General features: G+C 43.4%; 1 protein-coding gene across 1 annotated transcript in view; it reads right to left on the bottom strand.

Moving 5' to 3' along the window:
• MYBPC3 (myosin binding protein C3) overlaps positions 1–16,445 on the bottom strand; it is a 278,233-nt gene that overhangs the window by 190,870 nt on the left and 70,918 nt on the right. The window contains exons 6-7 of the mRNA XM_069623114.1: positions 10,016–10,133; positions 5,364–5,412 (exon numbers count right to left, since the gene is read on the bottom strand). Of these exons, the coding sequence (XP_069479215.1) occupies positions 5,364–5,412; positions 10,016–10,133 (167 nt within the window). The remainder of the gene's footprint in view (positions 1–5,363; positions 5,413–10,015; positions 10,134–16,445) is intronic.

The raw sequence follows: 16,445 nt of genomic DNA, 5'->3' as shown, positions 1-16,445 counted from the left end.
CAGAGAATTTACAAAAGATCTATACACGCTCTGGACAGCAACCCCAGCACAGCCTAAGGAGTTCCCACATATAGAAATTCTATGGATGATGGAAAGAGCCTTGAAAGCATCTTATGGAAAGGGCACTGACCACACCTTATAGATTACCCTAACAAGATTACCAAGGTGATTGAGTCCTATCCAAAGACAGTCAGTTCCGACAGCGTACACCAACTTTCCAATTAAGCCTGGGTTGTGATCGCAGCCACATATTGTTGAACCAGCAAAATTGGAACAAAAGTAATCTGTTGGGGAACACAACACCATATTTATCTCTAAAGAAGTGACATAAATTCACTGCCTCCTGATGAATGTTCATCATGGACTGGGACTGAACTGAAACATGTTGAACTAAATGTTGAGGATAAAAACTCATACAAGACATGTGTTAGATGAAAGAACACTAAGACAATACTTTGTCGTATTAAAATATATATTGCATATGTCAGATATACTAGTAAGACATCTAAACGTAGCAGATTAGATGTTTGCGTTACCACAGTCACTATTTGAGAATTGTATTTCATAATACCTTTAACCATTATATTCCATTTTGGATTGTTTTACTTAAGGAACTTTTTGAAAGATTGAATTTAATACATTTATATTGGTTTGATTAGTAGCTTGTCTACAACTGCTCACTACACAGGGTGGGAATTCTCTTACCCCTATTGCTTTATATTATATATCTTAACCGGGAAGGGGTTAGAGTGCTATTGGGAGATATCGCCAAATCTAGCAATCTGGTAGTCCCTCAATTTAATTAGGTACAGGAATTACCACTACTTTTTTACTGCACGGCCAAACTCGTAATGTGGCCCATATGTTTCTGCCACCAAGTGATTTCAAAAATCAAAAGGAAATTCAGGATATCTTACGATCAAAAGAAATCATCTACTTATGATTTCTCAGCCAAAGTGCCAATATCCTGAATGAATATCCACAGGCCAACACAGTACCATCTACTGTCTACAACAGATCAGTAGGCCTCTAACAACCAATCACAGTATGCATTTTATCACCCCATTTTAGATCCATGTACAACCCTGAGGTGCCAGAATCCAAGAATGCTGGTGTCGCCGGTGTCTTTCTACAAGTAGATAAGATAAACCTTTACATGAGCACAGACCTGACCAAGGCATATCGTCATACACCAGCCCGATGATGAAACCAAATGGATCCTCCCAGCCTCTCCTTCCTCACCTGCGGTGGCTGAATGGCTTTATGGGACTTGCACCACAATACTTAAGGCATAGGAATTTGTGCCAGTACTGCCCTCTTTCCCCAGAGTAAGGGGCCGTGAGCAGCAACAATCTGATTACTTTTTCTGGCAAAGGGCAACTTGTTGGTTTCGGGATAGTCACTACTTCACCACTTCACTTATGAAGATCACTTTGAGGGGAGATTGAGGCTTTGTTTCAGTGTCACTTGTTCCTTTTTTGGAAGTCACACTTGATCTGCACATCCAACCCAGAATTCCCTTGAAAAGAATCAAAATAAGAAACTCTGGCCAACCCATTCTTAAATTCCTCCTTAGGTGCCCTCTGAAACCAAATGCATTGTGTCCTTTCCACCTGGAAATGTAGGAACGAGGGCCCATAGTATCTTCCTCTAAATGACACACAGCTCTTAGCAAACAATTCTTGATGTGGGCCCCCCAAAAAGTGCCAAAAGGCTAGCAGAAAGGGGGCATATTGATCAAGAAAGTACTTTCCTGATGTCACCAAGCAGAGAGCGCAAGCTAGAGTGGGTCCATTCCAAATACAAATCATACATTCCACTCTCACCGATCACAACTAAACCCATGAGTTCATCATATAGGAATCAAGAAACGCATTCATCCCATTAGGCCACCCATTAAAATCTGTCCCTTGCCAACCTAATCACAAGGGTTGCAGAGCCGACCCCCGCGGGGTGCCACCAGAGTGGCTTCCACATAGTCATTCTTGTCTTTCAGAGACTGTACCTCTGAGGACAATTTAGGAGCTATACAGACCAGGTTCTTTGACTGATCCCTTTTCAGGAGGGAATTTTTTCTCCTGATCCAAGGCCTCTGCTTTCCTTCTTGGAGCAGAGGCATGAGTGAGCCTTCCACAAAGCCACCTTTGTCATAAACTCAGAGATGTGCATAGTGTCCTAGGAGAGAGGCGCCTTTCTGTGGGATAGAGCTTCAGGCAGACAAAGAAATCCATCTCGTGGCTAAGAACACAGAAGACTTGCAACATGGCTTTCTTTCGGTTGGCCAACCTTTTATACTCCCAGGCCACCACATGAGAGGAAGGAAGTGCACGACAACCATAAAAATGGGGAAAGCTCCAAAGCACCTAACCTGCAGTGCTCTTAGTATTGAGAGGCCTAATAGGATGGCACTAAAAAAGACTACCATACTTTTTACCATGGCTCGGTCCCAGCTGCCAATGAAGACACCACCTTCTACTGTGTAAGTGAGCACTGCGCACCTTGATGCCGTGCCCTGACACCAAGAACCACAATTCCAGCCCAACACCACAAGCCAATTCTGCCCACTGCCAGGCTGCCCTGGTGCTGCAGGCTTCCATGGTGTCGGTAATGAACAACATCAATACATCCACAACTCCTCACTAAATTAGTGCATTCACCTAAAAATATGAACCCAGTACACAACACATGTACACACCTTCCAGCATCAACTTACCATAACACAGCACATTAACCTCTCAGCACCCCAGCAGCAGACTAAAACAGTCAGAACAGACCATAACTGATCAGCATCCCATCATCGAACAGAACTCAGACTTTGTAGCAGTCACCATGCATCGAGCTAGCAAAACACATCACAGCAACAGCACAATTGTATGAGCTACCAACAGTAACAGAGCAACACCTCAAATTCCGCTCACACATAAACCTCACAACCGTGCTCCAACATCCAATACATAAAACTCTGCATCCGTCCAACGTAACACATGCAAAGCAACAGTAGATCCTCCATTGGTCATCAGACACCTTACATCGACAACATCTCACCAAAACACAATCACAGCGCCACAGCCCGACATCCAACCAACGTAGACATTACACAGCAACATGAGATCTTCCTGAGAGCGCACAGACTTCAATGCAACAACGCAACATCACACGAAGAAGCAACACGAGCTTTAAAAGGCAACAGATCTCAGAGCAACAGCCTAGAAGTGATCTATCATCACACTGACTTCTCATCACCATGACTACCCCACACATATGCCCAACCCCACAACACAGCCCTTCACTTCATTCTCACAACATCATCTAGTCACTGTAAGATCCCCAGAAACGCTCACCCAGACATCAACAATCAACAATAATACCAATATCAAGGCGAATCCAGCACCAATTAAAAGCCTCAGCAAGACCCTAAACCACTCCTTTCCATCACTCAATTGCTATATAAATTAGACCGGCCTCTCCACAAACTGATACCCACATTCACATGTATATGCTGCCCCACGATATGGCACTGTCACTGAGTACTGACCATGACCTGTGACCTCTCTGTGCTCAGTGTACTGATCCATAAGGTGGTAACTGCACTCAGACGCCTGTACTGCCCAATAACCTGGGCACCACACTACAATCCAACCCATGGGCTTCTGCCTAACCTCGTCCCCATGCCTATGCCCGTCTGCTGGCTCGTTTGCTGCCACCAACACTCAGGCCTTTGTACTGCCAGACTACACCCACATCCATGTACAGCCTAATACCCTCATTCCTGTATCCAAAACAATGCACTGCCCGCGTGCTAGTACTTTACTCACAGATCAGTGTGTAGTGCCCAGTGACATTACCCCTAAATGCATAACCATCTATTGCACAATGGAGTGGTACCTCCACAAACCCAAACCTATGTGCTGTAACTTTAATCGGTGCCTACAACTAGATTTGTGTAGCTACAATGTAACTCATACAGCTCCATAATCAGAAGTCTACAATGTGGCCTGTCAACTTCTCCCTGACCCGGTAGCTTCACCCACAACTATATATGACGCATGTTCTACTTATCGCTCCCTGACATGGTACATACTCGCGGGCTGTGTAATGCTCCTTATACTTGTACCCACATCAAGACACTTGATAGGCACTCGATCTGATGACTTTACTTCGCACACATCCGTCTAAAAACACATGCCCTTTACCTGCACCCAGACCCAGGTCCTCAATACCCAATACCTAAAGCCAGTTCCATGTTCAGATATGAATAGATACCTACACCCAGACCAACATACTGTGGCATGACCTCAGCACCCACATTCAGGACCACCTACTGCCTTCTGATGATGCTTATGCCACAGACGGACCCACCGGCTCCCCAATGATCTAGTACCGGTGCGGGTTCATTCCACATACACACATCTCCTGCCCTCGACTTCATGGTTAAACCCAGATGTGTGTGTGCCCCCCTATTCTCCCACCCTACCCCGGTCTGGTATTCTGGTACCTACACTGTTATGCATGACCTTACACCTCTCTCCAGACCATACATACTGTCCAGGGACACTGTAAAGACTTATGTAGAGTCCACCTATCTAGTACCTACCACCATGGACCTTGAATGTATCCTGGGCCCTATGTAGTGCTCGCTTGGTGCCTACTCCCAGGCACATATAGAGACGCATAGTCTGGTCGCTATAACCATGTCTATGTACCACCTCAGAACCATCACCTACACCCCCAAGAATGTGCTTCTATGTGATTTTGTCAACATTATTTGATCGAATTCGATTTAATTGAATTTTTTGGTGGTAGATTTTGCCACAAATATTTGCAGGGGGAGACCCCCCAACCACCCCCAATAAACCCATTACATTATTAGTTCACTTAAACCCACTCCCCACATATATTTGCGGCAAAATTCGTTAATGTAAATTCTATTAAATGAAATTCGACAAAATCTGCTGAGGCAAAACCTTCCTATCCCAAAGATTATACTGCCACTTTGCTGGTAGCTACACCCAGATATTATTTCCAATAGCTCACTGCTGTTCTAAGTAGTTTCCGGCGTAACCTATTTGTCCGCCCACTAGCCACTCTCTCCCATTCTCCATCATAATGACCATTGACATGCCTCTCACTTGGGAATGTAATGTTGTCCTTAGTTATCGGGTAGTGAAAATCCCTGGTTCTTGCCAAAGAGTCGTCAGAGAAGCGTAATAAGAAGAAGGGGGGTTGGAGATGGGGCCATTGACTTGGGGTAACCTGAAAACACCCATGCACAGGAGAGGGCAAGTTGATCCCCAGGGGCAGGAAGGTGACACCCAGGACTTGTGAGGGACTGTAACACTTCGGGACTAGGTGGGAGGACTCACGTGCGCCTGAATGCAGAGCGGATATCAACTTCTCCGGCATTACTGGCCTCTGTAAAAAGAAAGAGAAGAGAGACCATAGTTATTTCCCAGTTGACCCTTCTTTTGAACAAGTTAACTTCACCACACATTGAGAGTCTTTTTATTGAGTGGGTATACTCTTGAAGGGCACTGTAGCTTATCCAGATTTTATAGGTGCAGGTGGCAAATACGTGTGTGGGTGCGGAATGATGCAGCGCTCAGGGGGGTGGGGGGAATGGAGGCCTTCACTGGATAGGCTCTTCCCCACACAGGGGGGGTCGTTGTGAGTCAGTGGCCCCATTACTCACACATATGGAAACTGGCAGACTGGAGGGGAACACCTATTAATAGCAAACGCAGGGGATATCCGCAGATTACAGTCTCACAACCTTCGTTCTACTGCATCAACACGTCGTAAAATACAAGTGTGGGGAGGAACAGCTGGACTCGCCCTGCCAGATGGCCTGGAGGTGGAGCCTCAGGTGGAGCTTTTAAAAAAGGACTTCAATCTGGTAGAAAAAGATGCTCTAAGGAATGTAATGGGCTTGACTGGGACCCACTATCCACAGTGGAATGTATGCCTTTAAAACGACCTTCACGGTCTCCTCTAATGAGCTAATTACAGTAGAGGACAGGGACTATCCGATTAAAAGAGTGACCCAAAATGTGAACTATTTATTTTAAATAAGAGCACTGATATAGACAATTCTACAAACACATGTTGAGGTGCTCTCTATATCTAACTTGGATGAAATCCTTCTCTAAGCCTCGTTGTAGGGTGAGTTTAATTTTCCCTTCGCGCTTCTAACATTAGTAGGAGACATTTTTATTCTACAAAATATTTGTGGGTCTTCCACACGAATGAGTTGAATGGCGACGACACCATATAACTTTTCAGCAGTGCTGTAACTCATCACAGCAATACAATGTTAAAAAACGTGAGTCCACTTGCGAGGACGACTGGAGCACACATCCTGGCCTAAACTGCAACGGTGCACTCTGGTCGTCCTGTGGTGAGGGTGCCGTCTCGTTCCCCAGGACTGGTGTGCGGCTTCTTCTTGATCCCACAGCACCTTCATCTGGAGCAGTTCAAACATATTCCACCGTTTCCTTTTATAGGCATCAGGCCAAAAGGTTCTTGGTTCACATGAGCACTGGAAAGAACCTCAAATTGCGCCAATCCAAATTGAGACTTGTCAGAAGTCTTCCTTTTTATGACTTATGTTATGGTCAGGCACTAATTGTCCAGATGGATCCGATACAACTCACAGGTGGAAAACTCTTTGCAGCCGTTTCCCAGTATTTATGATGTATTAATAAAAGGGGGGCTACCCCGCATATCACCCCTCTACCATGCCCTTCTCACCCATCCCCAGCTACCAAAATTTAAAAAACGTCCCCTAACCGCACCCCACCCTAAAAATTCAGTGAACAAATGCGGCAGCACGGCTGCAATAAGATGGCCTCCTGCAAGTTGGGCCGGTACAGTCCAGATAAGATCCTGTTTTACAAGAGCTGTTTTTCCCCATATCCGAGCTGCTCTGTTTTGTAAAATATTCAAATATGGACCTGTTTGACTAATGCTGTCTGTTTCCTCCGTCGTACCAGCTTTGCTGACCAGCACCCAAGGATGTGTACCCAAGAGATGTGTATGGTTCAGTGTCAGCCATCTTCACTCCATTCTCCGGAAATGCATCCTGAAACTCTCCACCAACTTTGCCTCATAGCATGGAGTTTGAATTCTTAGCCCCTCAGCATCAGAGTCTCTCCTGGGAGTTGGCCTTGAAGGTGCAGGTTTCAAGTAAATCATCTACCTTGGCTTCCTACACCGAAAGCTCGAGGTATATGAGAAATGGTATGGTGAAAAGGATCTTGCACCCCTGAAGTGGCTTTGGGCTAAGATTCTGGGTTTTCTCCAGGAGGATTCCCAGTGGGATTCCCAGTGGGATTTGTCTATGTCCTCCTTGCAGGTTCAGTTAGCATCTTTCTGATCCTCTGTCAGCCCCTCTTATAGTATTTAAAGACTTGAAGAGTTTTCCAGACCTCTTATTTTCTTTTTGGCTACGGCCAAAATGATATCTGGTGCCTTCCCTTGAAGTATAGCCCTTTGAGTCCATTGTGTTGGTTGGTCAAATGCCAATTGGCTACGATGGCCTTCTTCACAACCATTGCTCCAGTACAACAGGCCAGAAGGAGAACTGGGATCTTTGGTGACAGATCCCTCCTGGTTCAAGATGTTTTCAGATGAACTAATAGGGTTTCGGAGCACTTCACCTCTCTCTCTGTCTCCAAATCCACCAGAAGCCTTCCTAAATCCTTAGCTCTGAAAGGTGATCGAGGAAACCTACCAAGATTCAAGTGAGGTGATTGCAGACGGAGTCTAAGGAAGATCTACATGCTGAGTAGCAGCAGCCTGAGATGTCTCTGCAAGGCATCTGCAACACAGCAACCTGGGCGAGACCGGCTAGATCTATTCAACAATACACGCTGGTGCTGCAGCGACGTATCACCGTCTTCAGCGTCAGCGGAAGTTCTATAGTCTTTCTCATTCTTGCAATAAATCACTGCTGTAGTAACAGCTTTCTCTGCAATGGGGGAATGCCAATGAAGGCCTTGCAAGCAAGCAACAGGTGTTAATGTAGTATACCTAAGTCGAACAACTGAACTAGTGTAGAACGGCAGAATATATATCTGGGATAAGAAGTACGGTCTGGCAAATTAGCCGCGTTTTCATGTACTAAGAACAGATGATATGAATACACATGTTGGATCCGGGAAAATGCAATAACTTAGTTTGTACATCAATATACAGATGGCCGGACTTCTATTTGACACAACTGGATGGACCATCTAAGACAGTGTACTGACTGCTGCGAACCATGATTGCATTGTGAGGTATACATTGTACACCTAGTACTTGTTGTAGAAATGCGTGTTTTTTTTTTATATATGTTTCTGATTACCTTTTTTGTAAAAACTCTGAAGAAAGTCCAATACTGCGGGAGATAGGGTTAAAACATGTGCTAGTGGGGTTGTTAGGTGCCTATTGTGCAGGTAGTCTATAGAGTAATACGTTTCTGTTTTTTTAAATAGTCAATTTGTGTCCTGACTATGCATCAGTGAGATATGATGATATGCGACTCTACCATCAATTACATGATGTAGACTGGTTCTATGGAAATGGGGAATGGGATGTTGCAAAAGATGCTCGGTTTTTTAGAAGAACATTTGACTGAATTTAAATTTAATATATTTCTGGATGTAAACAGTCAAAGGTCTAGTGGGAGGGGAGTATGAAATGCGTTATACATTTATGTGTTTTTTTTAAAGTATTTTTATATTTGAGATTTTAACCTGTGTGCTCGTGAATAATCTGCCTGTATGGTCTAGAGAGAATCAAGATAAGTGGTAAGGAGGCTTGTTGAGGAAGTTTTGGATTTATTTGAGAATGCCGGTCTTTTTGGTTCCCTATGTTTTGATGTGGAAGTGGGGTTGCATATGCTAATTTAGCTTTGGTACTAGCACAAGAATGGACCTACACGGGGTAATGTTACAATTCCCCTTACTAAGTTAGGATTGAGGAGAGCATGAGGAGACGGTATTGTACGAAATTGCAGAGGGCAAAAAGTCAGAAGCCCAAAAGTCCGACCCCTATTTGTTTGCAATTATATATGTGGGGGGGGTAAAGTTAATACAACTGTATAGGGGTAAGGTGGAAGGGCTGTGGGCAGGCCTCCCCCCACATATATTTATGCGAACAAATGGGAAATAAAAAAAAATAAAAAACAGACTTTTGGATTCGGTAATTTCACGTAGATCCTTAAGAGACTAGGGGCCTCATTACGACCCAGGCGGTAAGTTACCGCCTGGGCCGTGACTTTACCACCATGGCGTAAACTACGTTTACGCCATGGTGGTTGGCGGACTTACCGCCCCATTCCGACCTTGGCGGGGCGGTAAGTCCCCAATCCCCATTTACCCTTCCCCATTCCCATTTTTGCCCCATAGGGCATAATGGGAGTGGGGAAGGCGTTAATTACGCCACCGTAAATTACGGTGGCGTAATTAACTCCATGGTCCCTTAGCGCCATGGATTTTAACACCCGCTAAAAGCGGGTGTTAAAACCTCCATGGCGCTAAGGGACCTCGTAATTGGCGGTAAGGGGTCGGCGCAGCTAACGCTGGCGTAAACCCCTTACCGCCAGGGTCGTAATGAGGCCCTAGGTGTTCTATGATTAAGAAATAAGTAATGAGACATTACCGGCATCCCTTTAAATGACCCCTTTTACAGGAACCCTCGCAATCACCCTGTGATAACATCATGTGGTTTCACTCCATTCCGAACATCTTTCTCAATGGTACCAGTCCCAGCACCCCTTGAAGTCTCCATCCTCAGCATCTTTTTATATGGTATAATTCCCAGCAGCCCTTGAAGTCTGCATTCCCAGCATCCTTTTATATGGTGTTACCAGACCACATTCCCACATTCGTTTCCTATTATCGAATTTCCACCATTCATGGCTAGGACCCCTTTGCCAGTGTGAGCTGCTGTCACCCTTATCCCAGAATCCTTAGTTGCCACCAGATTTCCAGCATCCCTTGTTACCAACCACCATTGCCTGCATGCCACCTACCGTGCACATTGAGGTTAAAGTTGCAGCTGTCAAACTTGTCCTTGCTTGACACCTCACACCTGTACCCTCCTGCATAGGTCGTTTTGGCCTTGATGATGTGTATCTCGAACGTGTAAATCTGGGGAGGCAGAGACATAGACAGAGTCAGAGGGTGGCACATGCAGAGGGAGCAGTGACAAGGTGAGACAGTCGAAAATAATCAGCTGCAGCATAACAATGTACAACAAACAGCCACCTCTGCTCCTCTCTTTACCAAAAAGCGCCCGGTAAGAAATGCTTGAAACAATACTTCTCACCTGCTGGGAATTCCCCTGGGTAGCCTTCCATTTCATTTCATTTAAACCCCACTGTAAAATTACAGAAGGAGGATGGATGGGCAACTATATGTACATCCGACTTCCCTGGGCTGTTAAAGGGAAATAACTGCTGGGCGTGTCCCCTCTGTATGTGAACACAATCAACCTCAGCTGTGGCCCAATATGATCCATTCCAATCTGTATGCTGTTATCCAGTCCTGGATTTTCCTTTGAATTCTGGGGCTCTTAGTCTGATTTTCAGTGATAGGAAAAGCATAACTACAAGTACCAGAATGCAAAGAAAAAATAGAACTGGATAAGCTACTACAGGTTGGAATAGATCATGTTGGCAACTAGGATTAATCTCTATACAACTCCCACCAGTTGATCCTCCAAGCTACCAGGAGGACCTTACCTTTGGCACTGGTTTGGAATCATGAACACCTTGGTCCCTGAACCATAGGACGTGACACCTGGTTCACTAGCCGTGGCCACAAATACACCAGACTCTGGTGGGGGACGCATTTGGTTGCTTTTCCCTACCACATACAATCAGGACGTGTTGGGGTTTTGTTTTTCTTTTTTCTTCCTTTGTCCCGTTTTTTATTGGATAGACTGTTTATTCAGCTATATATTTTGTGGATGGTTTTTGTTTGAAAATGTTCATTCCTTGCCAACACTTGAGTGTATGTCTTACACTATCTGATGTAATTTATTATGCACACTAATGGTCACTGATTCTTTTGATAGTGTCATTTCTGTAAATACTCCTTTTTGGAGATCATTTTTACTTGTTAGACAATAACTGCACAATTAATAAATAGCCACTAAGCTATTACAGCAGTTTTCTTTATGTATTGTTTTTTGCTCCAAGGCAGTAACACTGGATGCTTTGGGGTAACCTGAGATATCAAACTAATCAGATATCCAGAGTATTTGGGTTCTACATTCATTGTTATACAGGCGAATTAGCCTTAAGCCTTCTGTTTGTAAAGAACCACACGGGAAGTAATAGTGTGTGTAAAAATATTTTTGTCGGGATGAGGTCAGTTCCTTGTTCGTATAATAGCATTTTCGATGCCCTTTACCTGACCTTCCCAATACATAGGGCCTTCCCTCCTGTTTACTTGGCAACTATTTAGTGGTCTGACCTTGCCAGACCAAATCTACATGATTGCTGCGCACCCCATTCTAGCGAATCCAAAAATGTTGAATTCTAAAACGGTGGTGCGCAGTAACCACATTGATCACACTGTGCAGCTTTCCCGTATCCCCAAGACACCTCCCTGCTTACCTTTGCCTCCTTTTATGCGCTGTTGGGGCTGTTGAACGCGATGACATGTTCCCGTTTATAATTTTTCACAATGTGACTTGGTAATGTATATTTTATTTTCACGGTTATGTTCTCCCTGTATTCTATGCCCTTGTCCGTTTGTTGGGGTAATTCCCAAATTGACTATTTCCAATGTTTTTTTTGTTGAAATGTTATACTATGCATTTATTTGGTTTTAAACTACTTGTCGGGTGCAGAGCTTTGTCTTTGGAAAGACCTGTGGAGGAATGACCTTTGAGAAGCACTTGTGTATATTGGCTTGCATATATTGCGACATTTATAATCATTAATCAATCATATACGTAATCTGTGTAAGCTAGCAGCGCATCTAGTGGTGGAATAAAAATAGGAATAATCTGGTCAGGTGAGTTGAAAAAGAAGGTCTTGGTAGTTTTTTGAATATGGATAATGATGTGGAACATTTGATGAAGAGAGCCAAGGAGTTCCACTCCCAAGGTGCCCAGACTTCAAAACTTGTGCCTCCAAACCTCTCTAGACGAAAGCGAGGATGAGTTCAGTGAATCAGAGTTGTTAGAGCGCAAGGTACCGTGGGCAATAACTGGGAAATTCTTCTTTCCAGGTATTGCCTTGCCGTGGAATGTTGACATTTATAAGTCAAGGACAAGATCTTATGTCTGACTCTTTCCTTGACAGGCAACCAGTGGAGTTTTTTTCTAAAATGCAATACGTGGTCACCCTTTGCTAATCCAAAGATTGCCCTAACTGAGCATTCTGTGGGGTCTGCAGACGTTTAGGATTCGATTTGCCTATAAAAAGTCTGTTACAGCAGCCCAGGCGCAAGTTGATTAACGCAGTAGCAGGAGAGATCGATGTTTGATAGTAAGATATGGTCTGATTTGATGGAGAAGTTTAGTAGCATGTCCACAGGACCAACAGACATACGCTACATGTTTTTTCACATATAGGTCAGAATCCAGTGTAACACAGAGAGTTTTAACTGTTGTGGTAACTGGGATTTGATTGCCAATTATAGAAAAGTGGGAATATTTGACCTCAATTTTCTTAAGGCAAGGGACTGAGACAAAGATGATGAGCTTGGTCTTGTTATTGTGCAGGGCAAGGGAATTATAGATCACCCAATTCTGAATTTCTTTGTGGATGTTTCACGGTTTTAGAGTCAATGGCATGAAAACCGGACAATTAAAAATGGACCTGGGTATCATCAATGTAATTGGCATAATGGACACCCAGTCCATCCAAGAGATCAGGAAGTGGTCTAATGTAGATATTAAGTAGGATGGGGGACATGCAGGAGCCTGTGGTACACTGCGTGAAGATAGAAAAGGGGGAGCTTCAGCTTTCTCAGCCACCACCTTGGATGTTTTGGGACCCAGAAAGAGGTCATCCAATTGGCTGTCCTCTCTGAGCAATTGGTGATGTTTAGTAGACTTTCATGTAACAAACCATGAAGAATAAGGTCAAATGCTGCAGAGGGGTCCAACAACATAAGTAAAGCAGGGTGGCCTTTTTCAACGATACCTGAGATGTTAGACTTGAGATTAATTAGAGCAGTTTCAATCCCATGTTGTGGGCTGAAGCCTGACTGATGGAGGTCCAGTAGTTTATTCTCCTCTATACATTTCTGTAGTTGCAAATATGCTATTTCATCAATTATCTCCATTAGATAAGGCACATTAGTGATGGGATAATAGTTTTTAGTTATGGCAGGATCCAGGGTGTTCTTTTTCAATAAGGGGGTAATCCAAGCATTCTTTAAAGATGCTGGAACCATACCCTATAAAAAGGACATATTGATCATCCTGGGGATCCATGGGATGGGAATATCCAGGGAATCTTTCAAGGTGTTCGTGGGACAGGGATCTCCTATGCAGGCGATGGACTTAAGGCCCTTAATGATGTCATGAACCTCAATTTCAGTGCAACATTAAAATTTTAATACAGGGATAGGTGGCTTAGTAAGGTCTTTGGTACCAGTGTTATTTAAAGATGTTTTCTTGCTGGTAGATAGTTGAATGTGCTGATTAGCAATATTGGACTGGTGACTAGAGGTGTTAGCCAGAAATTAAACTTGAATACTCTGACATCAGCTTATGTCTTCGATAACCGGGGTAAAAAGAGAAGAATTATTTTCAAATTCTTTAGGAATTTTGAACCATTCATTAGGTGAGGATTTGGCTTTGTCAATTCGTTGGTTGTAGTTTTTAGCCTTAGCTTCGATAATGACATTCTTGTATTTATCGGCAGCAGCTTTATATTTGTTAAGGGTGATAGTATCAGGGATTTTTCGCCATTCGCGTTCCAAAGCCCTTGTTATTTTCCTAGCCTGGATGACATTATCAGAGAACCAGAATTTCTTTGTGGTCTTGTAGAGGAGGTCCCAAATAAAGCCTGCACTCCAGTCACCCATTTTGAAGTACCAGGAATGTTCACACCGAGATATGTGACATATGATGAACAAATAAACCAGCAGAGAGCTGCAGTAGGGCTCTGCCCAGTACCTATTAGAAGAACAGAACCTATTGACTTACCGATACCAAGAAAACCATGGCCAATAGGATATCCATTAAGAAAACCCTACCAACAAATGAAACAAAATGAAGATTGCCTAAGTACAGTCCCGGAAGAAACCAAAAAGGTCTTAATGGAAGACGAATGGTGATGTCATGAGGGCCCGGACAGACTCACAGACAGAAGAAATGACGACCCGAGAATGACACAAAGAGACAAAACGCCATGAATAAAGATATCGTGAACTTTAAGTAAAAGAACAATGTCAAAATGGAAGAAGTTTAAAGCTGTAAGCAAGGTGAAGATATTCAACCAGTTTACACCTGTAAATATGCTTGGAACCGCAAGAAAGCTAAGAAAACAGTGCGCCTTGTTATGCTTAGTAGAAGAGTAGTGCGGCAAGTGCCATTATACATAATCTACCTCAAACGAAGCACAGTATTATAAGTATATTGCTACTTTGCACAAGAAGCAGAATCAACCCAGGTTATTAAAGGCCACACGAGAAAGCTTTATATTTAGCAAAAATTAGAAGAGACGGCTGAAACGAGACTCAGCAGAAGCAACTCGTGCCAGGAGAGCCAAGGTCATACCAATAGAAGTTTCGAACAGTAGCTACACTTAATTGAAACTAAGATTAGAATATCCTGGCTCTGAAAGGTCGAAATAAGAAAGCGAAGGCAGGTGGTGGGTGAAACGAAAATCAAATACACAAATTGAGAGAAAAAAGACAAATTCACAGTGTTGGAATCACGTGACCAGCCGAGCAAGAAGAAGCGAGGGTTCACACCTACGCTTGTCACCTGACCAGGCAGAGATTTCAGAACCTTTTCCAGACAGAAGATGCAGTTTTGAGGCCAACCGCAGAGAACTAATTGACACATGGCTACTAAAGTGATGATTGATTGTGACCATAATCGGAGGAAGCCCGGGTAACTAAGGGGCACCCCGCACCTGGCCGACCATTCTGAGTGCTGCTAAGCAAAGTAGAAAAGTATGCATGGTGTTGGTGCCAACCCAATCACAATGGACCACATAATGTAGGGTCCTATAGTTAGTGGAATCAATGGGACGTTGTAGTTTTAGTGACGTCTGCAGTAGTAATTTTGAAGGAAGGGCTTAGATGCCCACGTGACAGTGTTTTACCCAATCCCCTCACTCCGTTACCATATACAGATATAGTACCTATAGTAAAGTTACCTTTTCCTAACCAATAGAATTGCATGTTAACGTTTGAGTGTTACACGTCAATGATGATGAGTTTTGAGTATAAATTTTACAACTTGTAGGAAGTTCGTTGGAGTTGAAGAGAGCAGGACGATTGCATCACTGCTGATATTCATAATTCCCTGTTTTTTTTACTTGCCATTAAACGGACTCCCTTTGCCAAACCATTGAGTTGTCCTTATTGATTGGTGTTGGAGTAATAAATCTGCACCCCCATCCATCTCATGGGTGCAGCTATCTTGTTTTAAAGTACTTCTGAGCAAACCTCGGCTCTATGGGCCGGCCAGGGGTCTCGGAGTACAGTCTCTGTTTTTACTGTCTTCATTTTTTCAGGAGCCAGGGTGTCAATAGAGACCTTTTTTATTCTGTTTATGTTTGCATTGCTCGATTGGGCAATGCCATATGTGTCATGTTTTATTTTATGGGCTGATTTCTGTTTGCTATTTTTCTTCTCTGATCATGATGACTATGCGATTGTATTCTGTTTGTGTTCTTCTGATTAATATTAATTTGTAAAGGTTTAATTTAAACCAAATACAATAAAATAAAAATTAAAAAATAAAAAATAGAGACCTAAATGGCTCTGGAAAGATGATCAACCAAATCGGTAGTGTTATCAAAAAATTCCTGACATTTAGCTTAGTAGACACCAATGCAGAAAAATCGACGGGTGATATATTTTTAAGATCCTGACATATTATCTTAGTCCTTGGATTACTGTCCAATCGAAGAGAAGCAGTCTGTGATGTAAACTCAAGATGAACTAAAAAATGATCAGACCACGGGCAGGGTAGAGAGTGGATATTGGTATTATATAGATTTTGAGTCCGGATCCAATCAAGGATCCGGCCACCCTGGTCAGTAGCAGTTTTGACCAGCTGAGAGAAGCCAGGGACTTCCATTGCTGACAGTAGGGAACCAGCATTAAAGTCAGTGGGGAAATTGCTCGATACATTAAAATCACCCAGTAGAATATCTGGAGTATTAGGTTTATTAACGCTATTCACCAAGGCAAGCAATTGTTCCTCAAAGAGAGGCAGGATCTGAAGAGATCTACATAAAAGAAGCAAGGTAAGGATTGGTT

Source organism: Ambystoma mexicanum, chromosome 11, assembly GCF_040938575.1.
Source record: "Ambystoma mexicanum isolate Mex_15411 chromosome 11, UKY_AmexF1_1, whole genome shotgun sequence".
Lineage (NCBI taxonomy): Eukaryota > Metazoa > Chordata > Amphibia > Caudata > Ambystomatidae > Ambystoma > Ambystoma mexicanum.
The sequence above is the reverse complement of the archived record's forward strand: the minus strand, read 5'-3'. Positions and strand labels throughout refer to the sequence as shown.